This window comes from Aethalodelphis obliquidens, unplaced genomic scaffold, assembly GCF_003676395.1.
Source record: "Aethalodelphis obliquidens isolate GAN/ISIS:26980383/991018 unplaced genomic scaffold, ASM367639v1 scaffold66, whole genome shotgun sequence".
Lineage (NCBI taxonomy): Eukaryota > Metazoa > Chordata > Mammalia > Artiodactyla > Delphinidae > Aethalodelphis > Aethalodelphis obliquidens.
In genome coordinates, this window is record NW_020838010.1 from 8,892,268 (window position 1) to 8,914,270 (window position 22,003).

Genomic DNA, 22,003 nt, shown 5'->3' on the forward strand with positions numbered 1-22,003 from the left:
TTTTTTGTGGTACACGGGCCTCTCACTGTTGTGGCTTCTCCTGTTGCGGAGCACAGGCTCCGGACGCGCAGGCTCAGCAGCCATGGCTCACGGCCCAGCCGCTCCGCGGCATGTGGGATCTTCCCGGACCGGGGCACGAACCCATGTCCCCTGCATCGACAGGCGGACTCTCAACCACTGCGCCACCAGGGAAGCCCGGCAGGTGTATTCTTAACCACTGCGTCACCAGGGAAGCCCTTAATTTTTATTTTAAAAAAAGTTTTATCGTTTAGTTGATTTACAATGTTGTGTTAGTTTCAGGTATACAGCAAAGTGAATCAGTTATACATATACCCACTCTTTTTTAGATTCTTCTCCCATGTAGGTCATTACAGAGTACTGAGTAGAGTTCCCTGTGCTATACAGTAGGTCCTTATTAGTGATCTATTTTATGTATAGTAGTGTGTATCTGTCAATTATTATCATATTGAAAGTTATCATTCAAAATTAATATATAAATGCTTAGTGGATGATTTGCTGACTCACATTTTATGTACCACTGCTCCTCTTCATCCACACAAATGGTTAAGTACGGATACAAAAGAACTGTGTTCGAAGCTAAGTTTTCTTTCTAGACGCTCAAACCCAAGTAGTGTTTTGGTTATATGAACTATAATCCTATTATATCATTAAAAACATAAACCTATTTCCTCAAAACATTTGGGTTAAGCACACAATCATGAGGCTGTTATATTTTAAAATTATCTAAAATAACTTAGCTTGTGGGAGAAATAAAAACAAATGTACCTTTGAAAAATATTTATATTATCTTGAAACTTTCAGTTCTTATACAGAGGAAAGGCACCCAGGGCTACTGTTTTTCCTGCTTCATTTGACTGCTGAGAAGGAAAGGGGTAATAGAGTAAGCCTGAATATTTAACTAAGATATGGAATTCATGAAAGAAGGATAAAGGAAAAGTTGGATTTTATATAATCCTTAAACTAATAATCCACCAACTTTTCTCAAAAATTTGCATGGATTCTGAGAGGGAGGATTTCCAACGTACAATCACATAGACATATCCTAAGCAAACAGGATGAAAGACAAGTAAATAGTATGGTACTAAGAAAAGAGCTGTTTCCTCAAAGCTCATAGGCAAGAAAGTTCTAAAACGAAGAGTGTTGGCATAAACTATAGCACAAGTAAGCTTTGTCAGGGACATGTCTCTTCTCCTTTAGAAACGGGCTTTAGGATATCTGCAGAGACACTAGGAATGAAAAACGTAACCTTTAAGACAATATTGAGTGTTTATAAAAATGAAGAAATTTTCAAAAGGGCAAAAACATAGTTATAATAAATGCTTCAAGGAGGTTAAGGAACCAACATTCTAATTACAGGAAATTTGTCAATATTGCAAAATTACTATGATATCATCTTGAGATAAACTTGCTTTAAATAGAGTTATCTAGAACAAAATTATTTTTTAATACTGTTATTTTGACGTGTATATTTTTATAACTTCACAAATCATGCTTCACCCAGTTTGGTTCTTTTCTTTCAAACTAAGGAACTGATCACAACGAATATCTTAAGGGATAAGTACAATAGGTCAACAGTGTCTATGGTTAGTGATTAGTTCCAAGGAAATTATGGCACTGTACCTAGTTTGGCTCAGGACAACCACGTATTGCTAAGATCAGTGCAAAGCAATGTTAAGAATCGATAAGTGTAAGCATCAAGTGTTATTAATTTAAGGGTCTCAACTAAAATGAGGCACCGTCCTCAGGAAGCGGGTGACTGTAAGCAGTTCACTGATTGGTGGTTGTATGTACCCTCTTTTATCTATTAAAAAAGGCTGAAAATGACTCAGTAGGTGATGTGTCTCTATGGAATCAAGACTCACATCCTTACAGATTTACACAACGATGTTACTTCTTCTCAGGATCCAACTCCCATATTTAAAGGAAGAAAAAATGACTGAGTCTATCTTAAAAGACTTCTAGAACCTCAGATTACTTTCCCACAGAATTCCATTTAAGGAACCTGTTTGTATAAAATCATTAAGGTGAATAAAACCAAATTATAATACGTAACGTTAACAAACAGGTTAAGGAATATATCGTTATCAAACACTATTACTGTCTAATGTCATTTGATTACACAGAAGGCTTTTCTTAAATGATTCTATTTGGTAAAAATGCACCTGTAATATTTTCCCCTCGACCTGCTTCTAGACCATATACGACATGACACCTCTCTCTACTGGCCAGAGTTTCACGTCTATACAACAGATTCATGAGTCTACTCTAAACAGGCTATGACGGAGTCCACCGCAGGAAAAGATTTGATTTGAAAATGTCTTACCCCAGATATGAGAAATACTTTGCAGAAGTCCAAAACCGGCAGAATCTGTAGAAAACTGGCAGCTTCCAGTGTGTCTTGAAGGTTGTCCATATTAAGAGAAAGCTTTGCAGTGTAAATGAAATCAATAATTTTCCTTAAACCGACTTTGCTCACGCCATGAAGCTTAATGCACATTAAATCTTGTTCTTTCATTCCACCTTAAATAAAAAGACATTCCATTAAATGACCGTGGATAAGTTAATTAAGGTCAAACTCACTTCTGCTGCTAACTAGATATGATAAAATCAGGGAAATTTTATTCTGTGCAGCATTTGTATCAGAGTCAGGTTTCTGCATATTTTATAGTTAAAAGAGAGTACTTAAAAAGGAATATCTCTATACTAATGGAGGTGGTATACGATGCAAGTGCTTCCAAAATGTTCTCCTGTCACTTCAGATCTTTTGGTGGATTAGAGACTGTATTAGTGGGGATTGTATTCATCTCTGATGGCCCATTCAGATATGTGTCTGGGAAAGCAAAGCGATGAGATAAAGGTGGACAGAAGAATAAGAAAGGTACATCCGTTTTCCAGGTTAAAAAAGGGCCACCCACAACTGTACATACTGGGTGTCTATTCCTTTTGAAACTCCTCTTTCTTCTTGTAAAGACACTGACCAAAAGAACTGAATCTTCCTTTACCAATACAAGGATTTAAACACATATTTTTCATACTGTTTTAACGTTAGAAAGGCAAGCTACCTGTGAACATAGCCTTGAAGTAATCACTAGCAGAGGCCATCATGACTCTGTGCACAGGGAAGGCGTCATCTGTGTCCCCTGGCATCAGGGTCACGTCACAGAGCAACCCTTCAAGTCGGAGCTGGTCAAACCCCTACAACAAGAACATGAGATGAGCCGCTCGGCAAGGTAAAATGGGAATACAGATCTCTGTGTGCTAGAATTCTCTTGACGTATTAATGTGTGGGGAATATATTTGGAACATAAAGCCAGTAGAATAATGACTCAGAAGAAGAAAAAACTGAACAGCCTACTTGCTATGTGGCAATATATATTTAACTCACTGTAGAAAAAAGATAAAATTAAGGTTAATTTGGATTAAGAACAAATAAGGAAAGAGTATATACATTCACTTATTTATATAACCATTGGCTCTCACAGTATTTTGAAAAAAAAATTACCATGTACACTTTCTTTTCCCATGTGCAGAATTAGTTCCAGTTTGTGAAGAAGGAAAGAGTTCTGGAGATGGATGGTGGTAATGGATGTACATTATGAATGTATTTAATACGGCTGAACAGTACACTTAAGAATGGTTAAGAGGGTACATTTTATGGTATGCATATTTTATCACAATAAAAAAATGGAGAATAAAAAGAGATTTTTGCAAGATGGAGTCTGTAGTTTCAAAAATGGAAATGTACTGTTATAAAAAATCATGAAGATACTCATACAAATTACTTTTATTTATTTATTTATTTTAATATATACAGCAGGTTCTTACTAGTTAGATTTATTTATTTGTTAGTTTGTTTATTTATTTATTTATGGCTGCATTAAGTCTTCGTTGCTGCGCACGGGCTTTCTCTAGCTGCGGCGAGCGGGGGCTACTCCTCCATGCGGTGCGCGGGCTTCTCATTGCGGTGGCTTCTCTCTGTTGCAGAGCACTGGCTCTAGGCGCACGGCCTTCAGTAGTTGTGGCATGCGGGTTCAGTGGTTGTGGCTCGTGGACTCAGTCTCAGTAGTTGTGGCACACGGGCTTAGTTGCTCCACGGCACGTGGGATCTTCCCGGACCAGGGCTCAATCCCGTGTCCTCTGCATTAGCAGGAGGATTCTTAACCACTGCACCACCAGGGAAGTCCTACAAATTACTTTCTAATAATATAATGTAATATAATAATGTAATACAACAAGAACTAATAGCAAGGATTATTCTATCCCCTTCTTATTTTAATGACCCCAAATAAAACTTTTATTTAAAGTCGTGTTTCATGGATTTGAGAAGCAAAAGGCACGACATACTGAAGAATGCAGTTTCAGAAATAGTGATCCTGCACATATGTATAATATAAATCTTAGTCTAAACATCTTCTCGTCATAATTTTTAAATTGCTTTTTAAAGAAAATGCTTGAATCTACAGAACTAGAACTTCAAAGAGATAATGTGATCCAGCCACTTTCTCTCTGGAGAGAGATATAAATATTTTTACTCCAAAAATATTTATACATTATACATATACTTTAGAACAGGATTATGTATCATACTTTCCTCTCTCCAACAGTGATTGACATATGTTTTTGTTCACAAATATCAACTCTTTCACAAATGCCCCTTTTCCTTTGTAAACACAAACATTTCCCCACCCCCGCGCCCCCTCAATATTTTCCTTTCTCCATTGCTAAATCATCTCCTGTTCTTGTTATTTAGAGAAGTAGAGGTAAAAAGAGATGTCCATTTTAGGGAACTATTTTCATGGAGAAGGTAGGCAGTGGCTTTTTGAAAATTCACGTATGGAGTCTAAATTGCAGTAAGTTTAAGGGGATTGCCTTTCAAACGTAGGTGAGCATACGAGAATTGGGAAGTCCTGAATGCGACCACTGGGGCTGGGGATGGGATGGCCAAGCCACTGAGGAGGAGGGAACCATCAGGTAGAAGAGCTGAGGGACTAGGATGTTTGAATTCCCCAGTGCTTGGAACACAGTTGGCACTTAACAAATGTTCAGTTAATGCTTGACCAAACAAACCAGACTTTACCCAGAAGCCACCACTTGGTATTAAAAACAACAACAACAGGCTTCCTTGGTGGCGCAGTGGTTGAGAGTCCGCCTGCTGATGCAGGGGACATGGGTTCATGCCCCGGTCCGGGAAGATCCCACATGCCGCGGAGCAGCTGGGCCCGTGAGCCATGGCCGCTGAGCCTGCGCGTCCGGAGCCTGTGCTCCGCAACGGGAGAGGCCCCAACAGTGAGAGGCCCACGTACCGAAAAAAACAACAACAACAACAACAACAACATGTAGAACTTGAATTTTGTAACAAGCTAACTAGAAACCAGGAACTTTACTTGTGAACCTACTCTCAATAATAAAATAAATTGTGCCTATAGTGCTTATTTGTGGTAAACTGTACAGGCCAAGATGAGAGAAGAGGAATTGAACCAGGGTTTGGGGGGAAAAGGTTGGCTCCCAAAGGCTTGGCTTTTTTCTCCTTCAGATAAATTTCAGGTTTAAAAAATTTAGATATATGTTTGTTGTAAAAATACAGAAGGATAAAAATAGAAAAGTAAAGTCCACCTCTTCTACTTACTAAGAGTAACTACTGTTAGCAGTTTAGTATATATACTTCCAGGCCACTTTCTACACATATGCATATAGGAGTTTTTAAAGTAGGATACTACACTTACTGTTACGTACCTTTTTTTGGGGGGCGGGGGGCCCTCCGGGCCGCACAGCATGCAGGATCCTAGTTCCCCAACCAGGGATAGAACCTGCGCCCCTGCAGTGGAAGCGCGGAGTCTCAACCACTGGACCGCAAGGGAAGTCCCCTGTTACGCATTTTTTAAATTCACCTGGGCTTCCCTGGTGGCGCGGTGGTTGAGAGTCCGCCTGCAGATGCAGGGGACGTGGGTTCGTGCACTGGTCCGGGAAGATCCCACATGCCGCGGAGCGGCTGGGCCCGTGAGCCATGGCCGCTGAGTCTGCGCATCCGGAGCCTGTGCTCCGCAACGGCAGTGGCCACAACAGTGAGAGGTCCGCGTACCACAAAAACACACACACACACACAAATTCACCTGAGTGTGTAACACGGACAGCCCTCTGTCTCGGTACACACAAATCTACTTCATTCTTTTTAGTGGATGCACAGAATTTCATGGGGTATGGGGTCTACCATAATTATTCACCCATTCCTCACTTTTGGTCTCTCAACTTTTGCTATTACAAGCAATGCTGCAATGACCTTCCTTGTACATATACTTACTTGTGTGAGTAGATCTGTGGGAGGTATTCCTAGAAGTGGAATTGTTGGTTTCAACAACATATACTTTTAAAGTGTTAATAGCTACTGGCAAGTTAAAGCATATAGTTTATCTTGGGAAATTTATCATACCTTGGGTACTGGCAAAAAAGAGAGATGTCAAGATACCCATCAGATGAAACTAGGTACAGTATGCCATCTTACTTTATTTTTATTCAGCAAATAACTTTTGAATCTTCCTCTCTCAGGTATATGTGGATAATATCTTTGAAAGGCAATCATGGCTTCTTCAGTCAAAAGCAATGATTTTATCTAATCAGTTATTTTCTTCCACTAAAAAAAAAAACCCAAAACCTTCTCGGCTCATTTGCTGGCCCTCCTGCCTTTAAAATATTCCTACAAATATTTTATACTGAGAACTGAGTAATGTCAGTAGGCTTCTTTCCTACTATTTATTATTCCTTCTTTTCCCCTTTGAAAAAAGGCATGGCTAATGTGTCCTGTATCATTACCTGTGTCATTTCTCATTTGGTCCATATTCCACTAAAACCGCTTGTTGAGGTTTCTACTCAATCTTTAAAATCTCGACAGTTCAGCTAAGACACTAGAAGCTTTTACCCTCTTCACAGATTTGATCGTTTTGCTTCCATTTGCACTATCAAAAAAAAAAAATCCTCTAACCATTCTCAGTATAATCTGGCATCCCCACAGAAAGGAAGCTGAGGCTCCTAGACCACTTTTATCACATTCTGAGTATTTTCTATCCTAAGCTTAATTTATCTACCTTGGGCAAATCGTCCGCTTTTGAGAGGTTTTGCATTTGTTTTCACTGCATGTAAAGTAGTTTCCCTTTCTATACATTTCATAACCTTTATTTTCAAATGCACAAATAATCCCACTATCCAATTCCATATTTGCTAATTTTATTCCTGATTATTGCTGTCCTTATCCAAATAAGATCTGTCAATTCAGACTGTTTTCATACAGACCTAAATATCTTGTTTGCATGTTGTTATCTGTACTATCCCAGCTGTGTTTAAAGAGAAAAAAAACTAAAGTTCCTCTACAACATACTCTGTCGTACAGAAGTACAGTCATTTTTCTAAACAACTTTTATACTCTAATCTTGTGAAGAATGTACACATGAAAAGAAGTGGGGCAGGGGGGACTTCCCTGGTGGTTAAGACTCTGCACCTCCAAGGCAAGGGGCGCGGGTTTGATTCCTGGTCGGGGAACTAAGATCCCACGTGCTGTGCAGCACGTCCAAGAAAATATAAAAATAATACAAAATTAAAAAATAAAAGTAAGAAAAGGGGGGGTCATTCTCTTCCACAATTCTCATCTGCCCTCTGTACGTCTACCTTTTGCTTTCACTGTTATAATCTTTCCCCCTATTTAACTCTAGGAATATTCTTGAAGATACCTTGCACACTTAAAATGTGTCCTTTTATTATAAAATCATTTTCTTCCACCAAATTTGTACTGATTCCTCTTGCCAGAATTCTATAAACATTTTTGTCTATTTCTGCATGCTAATCCACGATATACAGATACAGCTGTGTTTTATGCAAAATTGCTCAAAGTTTCCCATTAGTCTTTTGGAGTGTCTTTAAACTGTTTTTACTGCTTTAAACTCAACTTCTTTCTAACTCAATCCTTATCTTAGTTCTCTATTTTTCTATTTTTTTCTGAGCCTTGGGTTCTATTTATGAGGGGATTATTGTCTGTTCTCAATTTCTTTACTCTATTATTTCCCTTTCCCTCTTCTATTAACATCCCCATATCTTCTTTTTTATTTCTTCTTCACATCCTTTTAGGGAAAAAATAAGCATTAAGAAAAAGGTTCTTAAAGAAAAGGTTCTTCTCTTCTCTGTAGTAAATTTACCTAATATATCGAAACTTCAAATACTATTAAATAGAGGGAGGTACATATGTCATACTCTGAAGGACTGAAACATTTTAAATGAGTTTGATAAATTTTTAAATGGTCACGATAAAAGAGAGGAGGGTATGTACTGACATTACACAACTATAATATAGAAACCTGATGAGCTACAAATAATGTATACCAAAAGTTGGTTGGATGTCAATGGCTTTCAAAATAAATAGAATGCTACTGTGGAAAAAAAGGTAGATTGATACTCTCACGTATTAAAAAGTAATCTGATAAGCACATCTTTCCACTGAATTCTGCATTGGCAATAACTTACTAGCAGATTCTACCTAGTTTTGATCAGCGTAATTTCAAAAAGGAAGTGGAGTAAAAAGGAAATGCATCCTAAGAAGAGCAATAAAAATTATTAACTTTAAAATTGTTTTATGAACAAAGATTAAGGAACTAAAAGAAGAGAAGGTAGAGGAATAGGTTTACTCTAATCTTTAAGTAAATGTAATGTATTTGATCAAAGCAATATCACAGTCATGTTTTTATGAGACACTGTTCATTTCATTCAGAGGACAGAAAAGGAACAGATATTAATTAAAACTCTATTCTCATTATATAACACTGCTTGGAGTTTAAAAACTGCTAATGGCTTTCCATCACTGCATTATATCATTATATAAGGCTTTAAAGACTTCTCTAATCTGGCCCCAACTCAACTGTTCAACCTTATTTTTCATTATTTCCCTAAGTATGCTGACCCATCTTATCAGGTTGTTCTCCAGACTACCTCATCGGTAAAAACCCAGGCTTACTCCTTTTCCAGTACCTTTATTTATGCCAATTTACTGTGCTAAATTATGCTATTTTATTCTATTTTTCACATAGAATATCCTCCCTCCTTCAAAGCCGAGTTCAAATTTGACCTCCTATGTAAAGCTCTCTCTAACCAAATCTCTAAAAGACTTAGGCATCTGGAGTCTGTAATTAAATTTAGCATTTAATTACAGCTGACCCTTGAACAACATGGATTTGAACTGCACAGATCCACTTACATGTGAATTTCTTTCAACAGTAAATATTGATACTACAGTACTACACGATCTGCGATTGGCTGAATCTGGAGATGCGGAACTGCGGATATGTAGGGCCGACTGCATGGAGGGCTGGCACTCCTGACCCCCGCATTGTTCAAGGGTCAATGTATAGCCCATAGATTTCTGTTTCCAGCAAAGATGAAGTAACAGGGAGTGGATTTACCTTACTTCTTGAAACAACTCAAAATCAGGCAAAATATATAAAAAATAATAGTTTCAGGCTGGATGAAGGAGAAGATCTGTGAAAGAGGAGAAACAAGTTAGCGGAGCCCCATGATTGTTTATGGCCTGGAGTTTCCAGAGGTACAGGGAGTGGGAACCCGGGCGAAGCCCAGCATTTTCCCAGGGTTGAGTGTCTTAGGGCAGCTAGGTTTGTAGCGCAGAATACAAGAGGGGAGCTCTGCACAGAGAGAGGGCTATGGAGATCTACAAACAATCCCCCTTCAAGTATATAGATGAGTACTGATGAGTGCATTTGTCTGGGGGAAAGAACCACCTAAAAGGAGCACAGGGAACACTCTTCAAGGTTCGCCAAATGCTGGAAACAGGCATCATATAACCTGGAGGCAGTCATCTGGGAGCAGACTGAGAAAGCTCTACTTCTGGCTGGAAGAGCAAGGAAAGGGATTCTGAAAGCTCACAGGGAGTGGAGAAAGATCCATTTCACTTTTTTTCCCTCTGTTTTCCTCTGAGCCCCAATCCCCAGGCAATTCCAAGGCACTGGTGGTGGCAACAGTGACAGTGGTAACAGTGGTGACAGCAAATTCCTAAAATTCTGAGAGGAACCTTTTTTGATCAGATGAAGTCCCAGCTTTCAGGCCAGAGGACCATAAGGAGAGCCCTACAGAACTGGGAGTACTGGGGAGATGGTGGAGATGGAGGATCAGGAGAAAGAGACCCCACAAAATTCCACACCATGGAAGACTGCTTAACAATAAAAAGGAATAGACTACTGATACACAAAACAAAGTAAATGGATCTTGAAGATATTACACAAAGTAAAAGAAGCCAGTCTCAAGAGCTCACAGACTGTATGATCTCATCTACATAATATTCTCAAAAGACAAAAACACAGTGACAAAAAACAGATCAGTAGTATCCAGGGCTTAGAGGTAGGGATGAGTGTGACTACCGAGTGTAACAAGAGAATATGTTAGGGGCTTCCCTGGTGGTGCAGTGGTTGAGAATCCGCCTGCCAATGCAGGGGACAAGGGTTCAAACCCTGGTCCGGGAAGTTCCCGCATGCCGCGAAGCAACTAAGCCCGTGTGCCACAACTACTGAGCCTGCGCTCTAGAGTCCGTGAGCCACAACTACTGAGCCCATGAGCCACAACTACTGAGCCCACGTGCCACAACTACTGAAGCCCACATGCCTAGAGCATGTGCTGCACAATGAGAGAAGCCACCACAATGAGAAGCTGACGCACCACAACGAAGAGTAGCCCCCGTTCGCCACAACTAGAGAAAGCCCCCGCGCGCAGCAACAAAGACCCAACACAGCCAAAAATAATAAATAAATAATACGATAAATAAATTTATTAAAAAAAAAGAGAGAGAGTATGTTAGGATAATAGAACAGTCCTGCATCTTAATTGTGGTGATGATTACATGAAACAATATATCTGTGAAAACTCACATATGTATAGATCAATTTAAAAAAATCCGTTTTACTGTATGTTAGTTAAAAATAAAAGTAAAATGATGGCAAAAGATATGCCAAGCTAACACGAATTTAAAGAAACCTGGCATGACTATAATATCAGACAAAATAGATTTCAGAGCAAAGACTATTATCGGTCTGATGAAAGATCTCAGCTTCCTCAAGAAACTAGAAAGAGCAGAGCAAATTAATTCCAAATTAAACAGGAGAATGGAAATAATAAAGATCAAAGTGGAGATGAATGAAATATAAAACAGGAAAATAGAGAAATGTTTAAAAAGCAACCAAAAAGCTGGTTCTTTGAGAAGATTCATACATCTGATAAAACTCCAGCCAGGCTGATTAGGGGGAAAAAAATGGAGAAAATACAAATTATCAATAATAGCATTGAGAGAGGTGATATCAGTAGAGACTCTACAAATATTAAAAGGATAACAAGAAAATATGAACAACTGTATGCCCATAAATTTGACAACTCAGTTGAAATGGACAAATTCTTTGAAAGACACAAGTTGCTAATAATTACTCTAGAAGAAATAGATAAACTGAGTAGCCATATATATACTATAAAACTGAATTTTCCCTGGTTAATTCTACCTTACATTTAAGGAAGAAATAGCACCAATTCTACAGAAACAGATCCAGAAACTTAAGAGGCGGAAACATGTCCCAATTCATTCTACAAGGCCATTATTATCCTACCGAAACCAGACAAAGATAATCAAAGAAAACTAAGACCAAAGACCCTCATGACCATAGATGCAAAAATTCCTACTATATCAAATCAAAGTTAATAATATATAAAAAGGATAATACATCATGAGCAAGTGGTGTTTATTCCTATAATGCATGGTTGCTTTAGCATTCAAAAATCAATTAATATAATTCACATTAATAGACTAAAAAAGAAAAATGATAAGATCATCTCAATAGGTGCAAAAACGTGTTTGACAAAATCCAACATCAATTTTGATTTGGGAAAAAACCCACAAAACTCTCAGCAAACTAGTAACAGAAAGAAACTTCCTCAAATCTATACCTAACCTAACATCACACTTAATGGTGAAAGAATGAATGCATTCCCCCTAGTATTAGGACAAAGCAAGAATGTACACTCTGATCACTTCTATTCAACATTTTTCTGGAGTTTCTACCCAGTGCAATAAGGCAAGAAAAAGAAATAAGAGGCATCAGACTGGAAAGGAAGAAATAAAACTATCTTTATTTATAGGCAAAATGGTTGTCTATGTAGAAAATCCTAGAGAATCTACAAAAAAGTTTCTAGAACTAATAAGTCAGTCTTTCAAGGTTGCAAGACACAAGATGAGTAATCAGTAACAAACAGCATTTTTATATACTAGCAACAGACAATCAGAAATTGAAAGTATGTATTCGAGCATATTTCACTCTCGGTTGGTATGTACTGGTCCTCTCTATCACTTAAAACATGCTAAATATCAAAACAACAAAAAAACTTATTTGAAAGAGCAGGGTAATGATACAGTAAAGTGGCCTAAAAGGAAAGGTGGTAGACTCTCTTCCAACTTATATACTAAAGACACACACTCAATTGGAAGTATTAGAATAAACTATTGTACCCTAACCTGAGTACCTGAAGAACTATCCCCAAGAAAAATTATATATTCATTTCCCTATATTCTAGGTGACATTCAGGAAACTGAAATAAAGAAATAAAAAGTATCATTTTAATAAAAACTTCAACAATCTGGATTATTCAAGTTCCTCTTTTATAAAATATAACTTATTCTAAAATCATTATGCCTTTCTTATGCTAATAATATATTTTAAAAGTTGCTTATGATCATAAAACTTTTAAATAGGGTACAGTTCATCAACATGACACGATCAGCAACCCAAACGTTTACCTTAGGATAAGTATTTCATGAAGTTAGCCCACTGGAAAGCAATGCAAGTTAATTTGTATAGGCTCTTGAGAAAAGCCATTTCTTTAGCAGTCTATTACATAGATAATAACTTGAGACAATACAACCAAATCTGTCACTGACTTTACAACTAAAGTTGAACAGAGAAAATAAATAGGCAAAATGGAGGGCAGTATGGAAGAGCAATCTGATAGGCACCAATCTTAACATGAGAAAATATCCATTAGGCATCTAGACATCTGGAGCCGGGAGGCGTTTTCAAGCTTGATAGGCTGAAACATGGTACTCTACTTATGGCCTCCTTGTCCTAACAGGGATGTTTCCAAATGGCAGTTAACATTTTTTTCTCTTTGGTTCCCCCATTCACCCCCATTTTGACAGGGGAAGGGAGGAAGGGCAGGCAGGCATGAAGACACTCTGTGTAATTCTGTTATTTCTATTAAGAATAAAATCTTTACTGTATCATTCGTGCCAAATTATCTTTTAGCCTTTAATATATCTTTTTATATTTATATTCAGTGAAAAGTTAATATTTAAAGACATTAAAAAGAGAATAGATTTTAGAGCAAGATTAGAAGAAATACAACTTTACATTTAGAAAACCTGTGTTCAAGTCCTGGTTTTTGTCCCTTAGTGGGCAAGTGAATTTGGGCAAGCCTTCTAACTTTCCTGAGCTTCAGTTTCCCAATCTATAAAATGGGGATAATAATTGTTGCCTTTTGTACATCACAAAATTGTTTCACATATTAATGAGGCAAGCATATGTGAAAGTGACTTATAAGTGCTATTCAAATTCATTTATTCCATAAACAATATCAATAAGAGCAGTAAAAAGCATTGGGTACTTCCTCTGTGCCAGGTACTGGGCTAGGCTCTTTATATGTATTATCCCTTTCAATGATAATAATAATATTAATAATAAATAACAATAATTATAATCTAGTGACATTTATTAATCATTCACCATGTACCCCAGCACTAGATCATACGCAGACAGAAACAACAAATTAGACTCTAGATCTTGTGGATCTCACTGATAGGTAATATTGATGGGCTATGAGGGGGGTAAAGCAGAAGCTGCCAACTCTGCCTAGGTTACACAAACTCCAGCTTTAAAAGGCATTGAAATTAGCTGTCAGAAGAACAGATCCATGGGAGAAACTGTCTTCAGACGTCTCACTTTGCAGAATTACCCACTGCATAACTGTAGTGGGAAGAACGTGAGTTTAGGCCGAAACTGGAATTCCAGTTTTACCGTTTACCATTTAAGATGGATCGTTATGAATAAATAGGGGTTTACCAGACCAAGAAATTTAAGTAAGGGCATTCCAGGGAGAAGGGATGAGTGCAAAGATACTTAAGTATAAAAGAATAACATATGTTTAGAGAATAATGAAAAATCAGAAGTCTTCCAGAAATTTGCCTTGACTATCTGTCCCATTAACTCTACTAAGGTAAAGCAGTAGCAAAGATCATATGGTCGAATGGATAAAGGACTGAAGATTGGCAGAGTAGTTATGGAAGACCAATAAGGGACCACAAAACTGAAGGTGCTGGGAGAAAATACTTGCAAATCATGTATCTGCTAGGGGATTTGTGTCTAGAATATATAAAGAACTCTTACCACTGAATAATACAAAGATAAATAACTCAGCTAAAAAAATGGAGAACTGACCTGAAGAGACAGTTCTCCAAAGATGATATACAAGTGGCCATAAGCAAAAATGAAAAGATGCTCAATATCATTAGCACTCAGGGAAATACAAATCAAAACCGTAAGATACCACTTCACACCTTCTAGTATGGCAATAATCAAAAAGATAGATAACACATGTTGGCAAGAATATAGAAAAATTGGAATCCTCATACTTTACTGATGGGAACGTAAAACACAGTCACTTGGGAAAACACCCTGGCAGTTGTTCAAAAGATTAAACACAATGATATATCACCCGACAATTCCACTCCTAGGTATATACAAAAGATAGATGAAAACATGTCCATACAGACACTCACACATGAATGTTCACAGCATCATTATTCACAATAGCCAAAAAGTGGAAACAACCCAAATGTCCATGAATGGATGAATGGATTTTTATAAAAGTGGTATACCCATACAACGGAATATTATTTAGTCATAAAAAGGAAAAAAGTACTGATGCATACTATAGTGTGGAGGAACCTTGAAAACACCATGCTAAATAAAAGAAACCAGTCACAAAAGACCATACATTGTATAATTCCATTTACATGAAATATATAGAATAGGTAAAACTACAGAGATAAATAGTAGACTAATGATCGTCTAGGGTTAGGAAAGGGGTTGGGGGTAGATGGGGAATGACTACTAATGGATACATACAAGATGATAATATAGATGAAAATTAAAGTTGTTACTTTAAAAAAATGAAGATGCTAAGAAGGGTATGATTTGATGAATCACCATAGTATGGGGTTTAAAAGATGTTAACAACCTGGGATAACAGGGTGAAGCCAAAGGATGGACGTTTTCCATGAGAAGTAACCACAGTTGTAGCAGTAGTAAAGGAGTGAGGGAAGTGAAATAATTCTTGACTTCACCAATTACTACTTAAGCAAACCCTGGTTAATCTTCCTTACTTGAGTAAAAGTATTTTGCACTGCTAACTCCATCATGAATTCTCCCGGAATTGGTTCAGAATTCTAGGAATTCGAGCCTATCAGGTATCAAAATTATTTCCAGGCACTTTCTTTGACAGCCTAGTTTCCAGAAGCCTATTCAGTGGAGACAGTCTGCTGGAGCAGATCAAGCCAACCAGATGGACACCTTCTTTGGCACACCCATCACTTCTGATCAACATTTCCTCTGACACCTTCCCTGTTTGGCGCAAATGGAAGGAAAATAAGTGGATATCTATTATGCACCTGACTTTCCCATAAATTGTCACATTTAATCCTCACATCCACTACGCACATGACCGATAAGGAAACTGGCCCGTGGGGGATAGAGACTTTCCCAAAGTCACATAACTAGCTGGTAACTAGGATTCCACTTTTAGCCTAAACTCATGTCCTTCCCACTGTAGTTGTGCACTAGGGTATCCTTCAGAGTGAGACTTCTTTAAATAGTTTTTCCCCATGGATCTGTTCCCCTGACAGCTACTTTCAATGCCTTTTGAAGCTGGAGCTTGTGTGATTGCTAATTTTAAAACAATGATAACATTTACACATTAAACACTTCTCTAGCTTGTTCCCTTGACAACCATACACCTAAGATTAGATACGAAAAAACCCCAGTCTCTGTTAGTGCTTGGACTTAAAAAATCTCAGTTAGTGAGAACATAATTTTTAATAGACTATTTTTTTTTTTTTTTTGCGGTACGCGGGCCTTTCACTGTTATGGCCTCTTCCGTTGCAGAGCACAGGCTCCGGACGTGCAGCCTCCGGACGCGCAGGCTCAGCGGCCATGGCTCACGGGCCCAGCCGCTCCGTGGCATGTGGGATCTTCCCGGACCGGGGCACGAACCCGTGTCCCCTGCATCGGCAGGCAGACTCTCAACCACTGCGCCACCAGGGAAGCCCTTAATAGACTTTTAAAGAGAGCATACAATGTTTTTCAATAGCAATATGGAGTGGTACCTCTACACCACCACAGAAAATATTATAACATAAAAAATCAGTTGAAGAAAGAATGAACTCTCGGGTTACTTTCACATCTCCATTCCTACTGCCAGCCTAGATCAACAAAAGCCAAGCTAAAACGTGACAGAGCTAAGGGTTCTAAGACCCAGCTACAACTGTTTGGTCACCATTATATTTTTTAAGTTAGACACAAAAATATTTCCATAGTAAAAAAAATTAAACAGTGCAGGATTACCCAGAGCAAAGTGTAAGACATCATTCACCAGCCTCCCTAATGTTTCCAGACCTTTTGCTATGCATTTACATGCATGTATATGTATACATATTGTATATTATTTCTACAAATAGACGGGATTATACAATATATATTGCCCTGTTACTTTTTTTTAAGCAGCTTTATTAAGATATAACTAACATACCATACAATATACCCATTTATTTTTTTTAACTTATTACTTTATATTGGGGTATAGTTGATTCACAGTGTTGTGTAAGTTTCAGGTGTACAACAAAGTGATTCAGTTATACATATACATGTATCTATTCTTTTTTAAATTCTTTTCCCAATTAGGCTGTTACAGAATATTGAGCAGAGTTCCCTGTGCTATACATTGGGTCCTTGTTGGTTATCCATTTTAAATATAGCAGTGAGTACATGTCAATCCACCCATTTAAACTGTACAATTCAGTATATGTACAACCATCTCCACAATCAATTTTAGGATATTTTCATCACCTCAAAAAGAAACCCCGCATCCTTTAGCTATCATCCTTATATCCTCTGATTTTCTCCAATTCTGAGCAATACTAGTCTATGTTCTGTCTCTGTACCTTTCCTTATTCTGCAAATTTCGTATGAATGGAATCATATAAAATATGCTCTTCGTGACTAGTTTCTTTCACTTAGCATAATGTTTTCCAGGTTAATCCACGTTGCAGCTTGTATCAGAAATTCATTCCCTTATAGAGCTGAATAATATTCCATTGTGTAGCTATGCCACAGCTGTCCTATTATTTTTTCATTTAATAGTTCCTTTCCATTCAGTACACACAGATCTAGCTCACTCTTTTTAGTGACTGCACAGTATTACACAGTTTTGATGCAACATAATTTAAGTAACCATTTCCCTACTGATGGATATTTAAGCTACTTCCAGTGTGTCCCCATTATAACAATAACCTGTAATGTCCATATGATACATAGGGAGAAAGGGAGAGGCCATCTCTCTTGGTGTAAAAAGGACCCTGCCTCTAGAACAGTGTTTCCAAAAAGTATGCTCCCTGGACCTACAGCATCACCTGGAAACTTGTTAGAAATGCACATTTCTGGGCCCGACCCTCAGAGTTCTTGAATCAGAAACTCTGAGATGGGGCCCACTGCTCACTGTTTAACAAGCCCTTCTCCTTGTGATTCTGATATGTAATAAAATTTGAGGACCACTGTTCTAAATCTCTTTGCACTGCAGTGGCTTTCATTAGTTGGTTTAAGGTAAACTTTAAAAATTAGCAGGACCACAAAAATTGGCTTTAACACATGACTATGGTCATGGATAGGGCAGAAGTATAGCGGAGGGGTAAGTGAGTTTCTATGTTTCTTTAGAGAAAGTACTTTAATATAACAAAAAACCTCTTCCTTTCATGCTTTTCCTAACTGTTTGACCCCTTATTCTCTTCCTCCCGTAATCTTGTAAAACCAACAATTAAACCATTTACATAAACTAAGATACCAGGAGATGGGAAGCTTTTCCTTCCTGACCCTCTCATTTCTGTTGATGATATGATGAACCAGATCCCATTAGAATTGAAACATTGGAAAAATGAGATTTCAATGAATCACAAATGGGAACTAGAAGAAAATTTAGAAATCTCCCACTCGAGAGTCATAGTCTGGAGATAAGGAAAATGAATCCCAGAGAAATTACATGGCACAGCGAGGCCACACAGCAAAGTGCAAGCTTCCGTCTCCCGTTATGCTATATACTATGCTATATACTATACTATATACTATATACTGCTGGACTATCATGGTTCTCGACCAAGGATATGCACTCATACCAAATTCATCTGGGGAAATTTCTTTAAAAAATAGATTTAGAAGGATTTATTTTCCTTAACTTACTAAGCTGAGAAGACTGATATAATTTGACTATATCTAACAGGAATTTATGGACATCAAGCATTACACTATTGCTCTGTAACTCGGCAACATCCACCGAGGTCAGGGAGTGTCCACAATAGTCAGAAGTACTTGGACTGCTTATCCCTATGTTACACAGCCCCACATTGCAGGGCTTTGGTGTTCTTTTGGCTTTCTATTGTTTTTCTGTCCTCTCCTTTGATGTCAGTTATTACTTCTTGCATGTATCAGTGTGTTTGCGTCCAGCGGCCCTCACCCCTACTCCCATACCTACAATTGCCAATGTGAGTTGAGACACCAAATAAATACGATCTTGAGAACTATGATAAAGGTGTTGGGAAAATAGGTTGTGAGGGAGGAACTAGAAACTTTAATATGGGGACTTTGTGATATTTACCTTGGCTGAGACATAATGAAAAGTCAACGTTGCCAGACACAACATTCTGTAAGAATGTGGCATGACAGCAAGACCTCCCTTACACAAATGAAACAAAGAATGAACTCAGAATTTTTTTTAACATCAGGAAGGTATGCAGTTTTCCCCCCCTCAAGGTTTCTCCTCTATTTGTTTGCTCTTTGTTTTTTTTATTCATAAACTTTATTTTCAAGAGCAGTTTTAGGTTCACAGCAAAACTGAGCAGAGTTCCCACAAACCCCCTGTCCACACACAGGCACAACCTCTCCCACTAGTGACATCCCACACCACAAAAACCCTGGGTGGTTTTTAAAGCTATGAATAATGCAACAGTGAGATTACCTGTAACACCACAGAACTGTGGGTATTGCTGGTAAAGATGCGTGTGGTTCCCGCCTTGGAAGACTGCAAATGGGAGGAGAGGCCCATTTCGCTGCTTCCAAGGGACAATTTCATGTGTTGGTCTTCCTCTTCCACTAGAGATCTGAAAAGGTTTTTAAATCAGAAAGAAAAACCAATGAAAACTTGTCATATAATTCACAACAACTGGATGATTTAGAGAAACAGACACTCTCTGATTATGTGCCAATCATCTGACCACGGAATATACTGAATGTTGTTTCACTGTATTTTAGGCTCATACCATTCTACATCATAGAAGAAATAGATATATATTTGTAAAAAGCTTTCCGAGGTCAGAATAGATAAATGGGAACTGAGAAATCAACTAAAAGCTGGCTCAAAACTATAATTACAAAGGGTTTGTTTCTCTAGTGCCAGAGTAATTGTTTTGGTATTGGGTGGTTTAGGTAGCAATACCATCAAATTGTGTTATTCACAGTTAAAATTACTTTGGAATCCCTACTTTTAGAAAGATAAATGTAACATTTACCATTTATTGAACAGTCACTATATATCAGGTACTTGCCAAGAAATTTACACACATGATCTCATATAATCCTCAAAATAATCCATTGCAACAGGTATTACTAGTATCTCCTTTTTATTAAGGGTAGGGAAAATGAGCTACAGAAGGGTTACAAATTACTTACCTAAGGTCACAAAGTTATTAAAGGGACTGGAACAGGATTTGAATCTAAGTTTAGTCTGTTTCCAAACTCCAAAGACCCCATAAGTAAAAGTCAGAGATTAACTGTGGCATCCTAATACATTACTTCCTCTTGTGTTACTATAGTTCTAATCAACCCCAACTGAACAAAAAAGTTTACACATGAAAGAATTCCTTTTTCTAGCAGTATCTCTCACTAAATAATCACTTGGGATTATTTAGCGAAACAGCTACAGTGTAGTGGCCTTTTCATCTTTCCAAACAAACAAATAATAAAAATAATAAACGTAAGCTATGCCCGTGTATATATCACATTAGCAATTTTTCAGGGACCATAAAAAGCATTAGAGAACCTGTCGTCAACCTGTAGTTAGTTTCACAGAGAAAATGGCAAAATAATAGTTAAAGGCCTCAGGTTACACTAAAAATTGACCATTGTGGTACAACCTTTCATTATTCCTTAGACTAGGTAGACTTGTGTTTCCTTAAGTATACACTGCTAAAACTGTTTCTGAATCACCTGAGAGCAGGGAGCCCCATGCTTCTGAACGGGTTTGTGCATTCATGATGGGCAGACTGCTAAAATGGACATTAAGAAGGGAGGAAGGAAGAATGGATTTCCAAGTGCTAGAACTATGCCTTTTTCCTATTTATTTCTAACTTCCCGAAGGTTGAATTATTGGTTTCTCTAACTCGTGTCTATCCAATACCATAAAGATTTCACCTTTTCCCTACCATACCTATAATCTAAGTTGATCAGTTTTAATAGGAAAAAAAGTTTTACAACAATACCGTACTTTTAACAAAGATCCTCCGTTTTGAATTTTGACACCAACCAAATGGCTTTAAATCCTGCAATAATTAGCAAAAATCCTGGCCTTAAGGGTGACATCAATTCTTCTTAACGATATTAGAGCCATAGTATAACCAAAAAATGAATTAATAATATATAACCATGTTTTATTCAACTCTCATGGATATTTAATAAAGAAGATAATAATTTAAATAAGATTTTAACAAGCATAAAAGAAAATGAATATAGTTTTCCACTAGCTTCAGAAATAGCTTTTTAAAAGAAATTATATACATGATATATAGCATACATACATTTGCAGATACTTTTAACCAGCTTTCGCAGACAGACATTTAATTACAGAATCAAATGGAAAAGTGGGAAATAGATTGATGGTGACTGGTATCCCTAACCAGAAATTTTCCATTCATCCAGAATTATTTTAATGGGACATTCAAGCAGAATGTTTCATTAGTTTCTGTATTCCCTGCACAGAACCTGGCACATGAGAGGTTTAATATATGTCATCTGAATGAATACAGAATCTCATTTCTGTGGATCATTCCAGAGACATTTCTTTATAATGCGGTGCCTTAAATGACCGTCAATTATTATTTCACAGAACCACAGATGTAAACGGGACAGGAGTGAAGCTGAAACCGCACTGCCCCCATGACATATCCTGGAAATTGTATTTTTTTTTTAATAAACTACAGATCACAACTTGTTTCCATGTCATTTGTCTCTTTTTTTTTTTTTTTTTGTGGTACGCGGGCCTCTCACTGTTGTGGCCTCTCCCGTTGCGGAGCACAGGCTCCGGACGTGCAGGCTCAACGGCCATGGCTCACGGGCCCAGCCGCTCCGCGGCATGTGGGATCCTCCCGGACCGGGGCACGAACCCGTGTCCCCTGCATCAGCAGGCGGACTCTCAACCACTGCGCCACCAGGGAAGCCCTCATTTGTCTCTTGATCTTAAAATCGAAAAGCAGAATATAAAAACGCAGCCTATTCTTGGCAAGATAATATGTCTGGCTTTCTAACTAATTACTTCAAAAGCTAAAGAAGTCTTCACTAAAATCATCTTTTTCATGACTTCTCATCAACAT

General features: G+C 37.8%; 1 protein-coding gene across 3 annotated transcripts in view; it reads right to left on the reverse strand.

Moving 5' to 3' along the window:
* The window catches only part of KLHL13 (kelch like family member 13), a 185,815-nt gene that overhangs the window by 18,890 nt on the left and 144,922 nt on the right, over nt 1-22,003 (reverse strand). For 2 of the 3 annotated variants that reach the window (XM_027089494.1, XM_027089496.1), the window contains exons 3-5: nt 19,378-19,519; nt 3,084-3,216; nt 2,345-2,541 (exon numbers count right to left, since the gene is read on the reverse strand). In XM_027089494.1, the coding sequence (XP_026945295.1) occupies nt 2,345-2,541; nt 3,084-3,216; nt 19,378-19,519 (472 nt within the window). Of the gene's footprint in view, nt 1-2,344; nt 2,542-3,083; nt 3,217-19,377; nt 19,520-22,003 lie in introns of those variants that run through there. The other variant, XM_027089495.1, reaches the window with a different exon arrangement.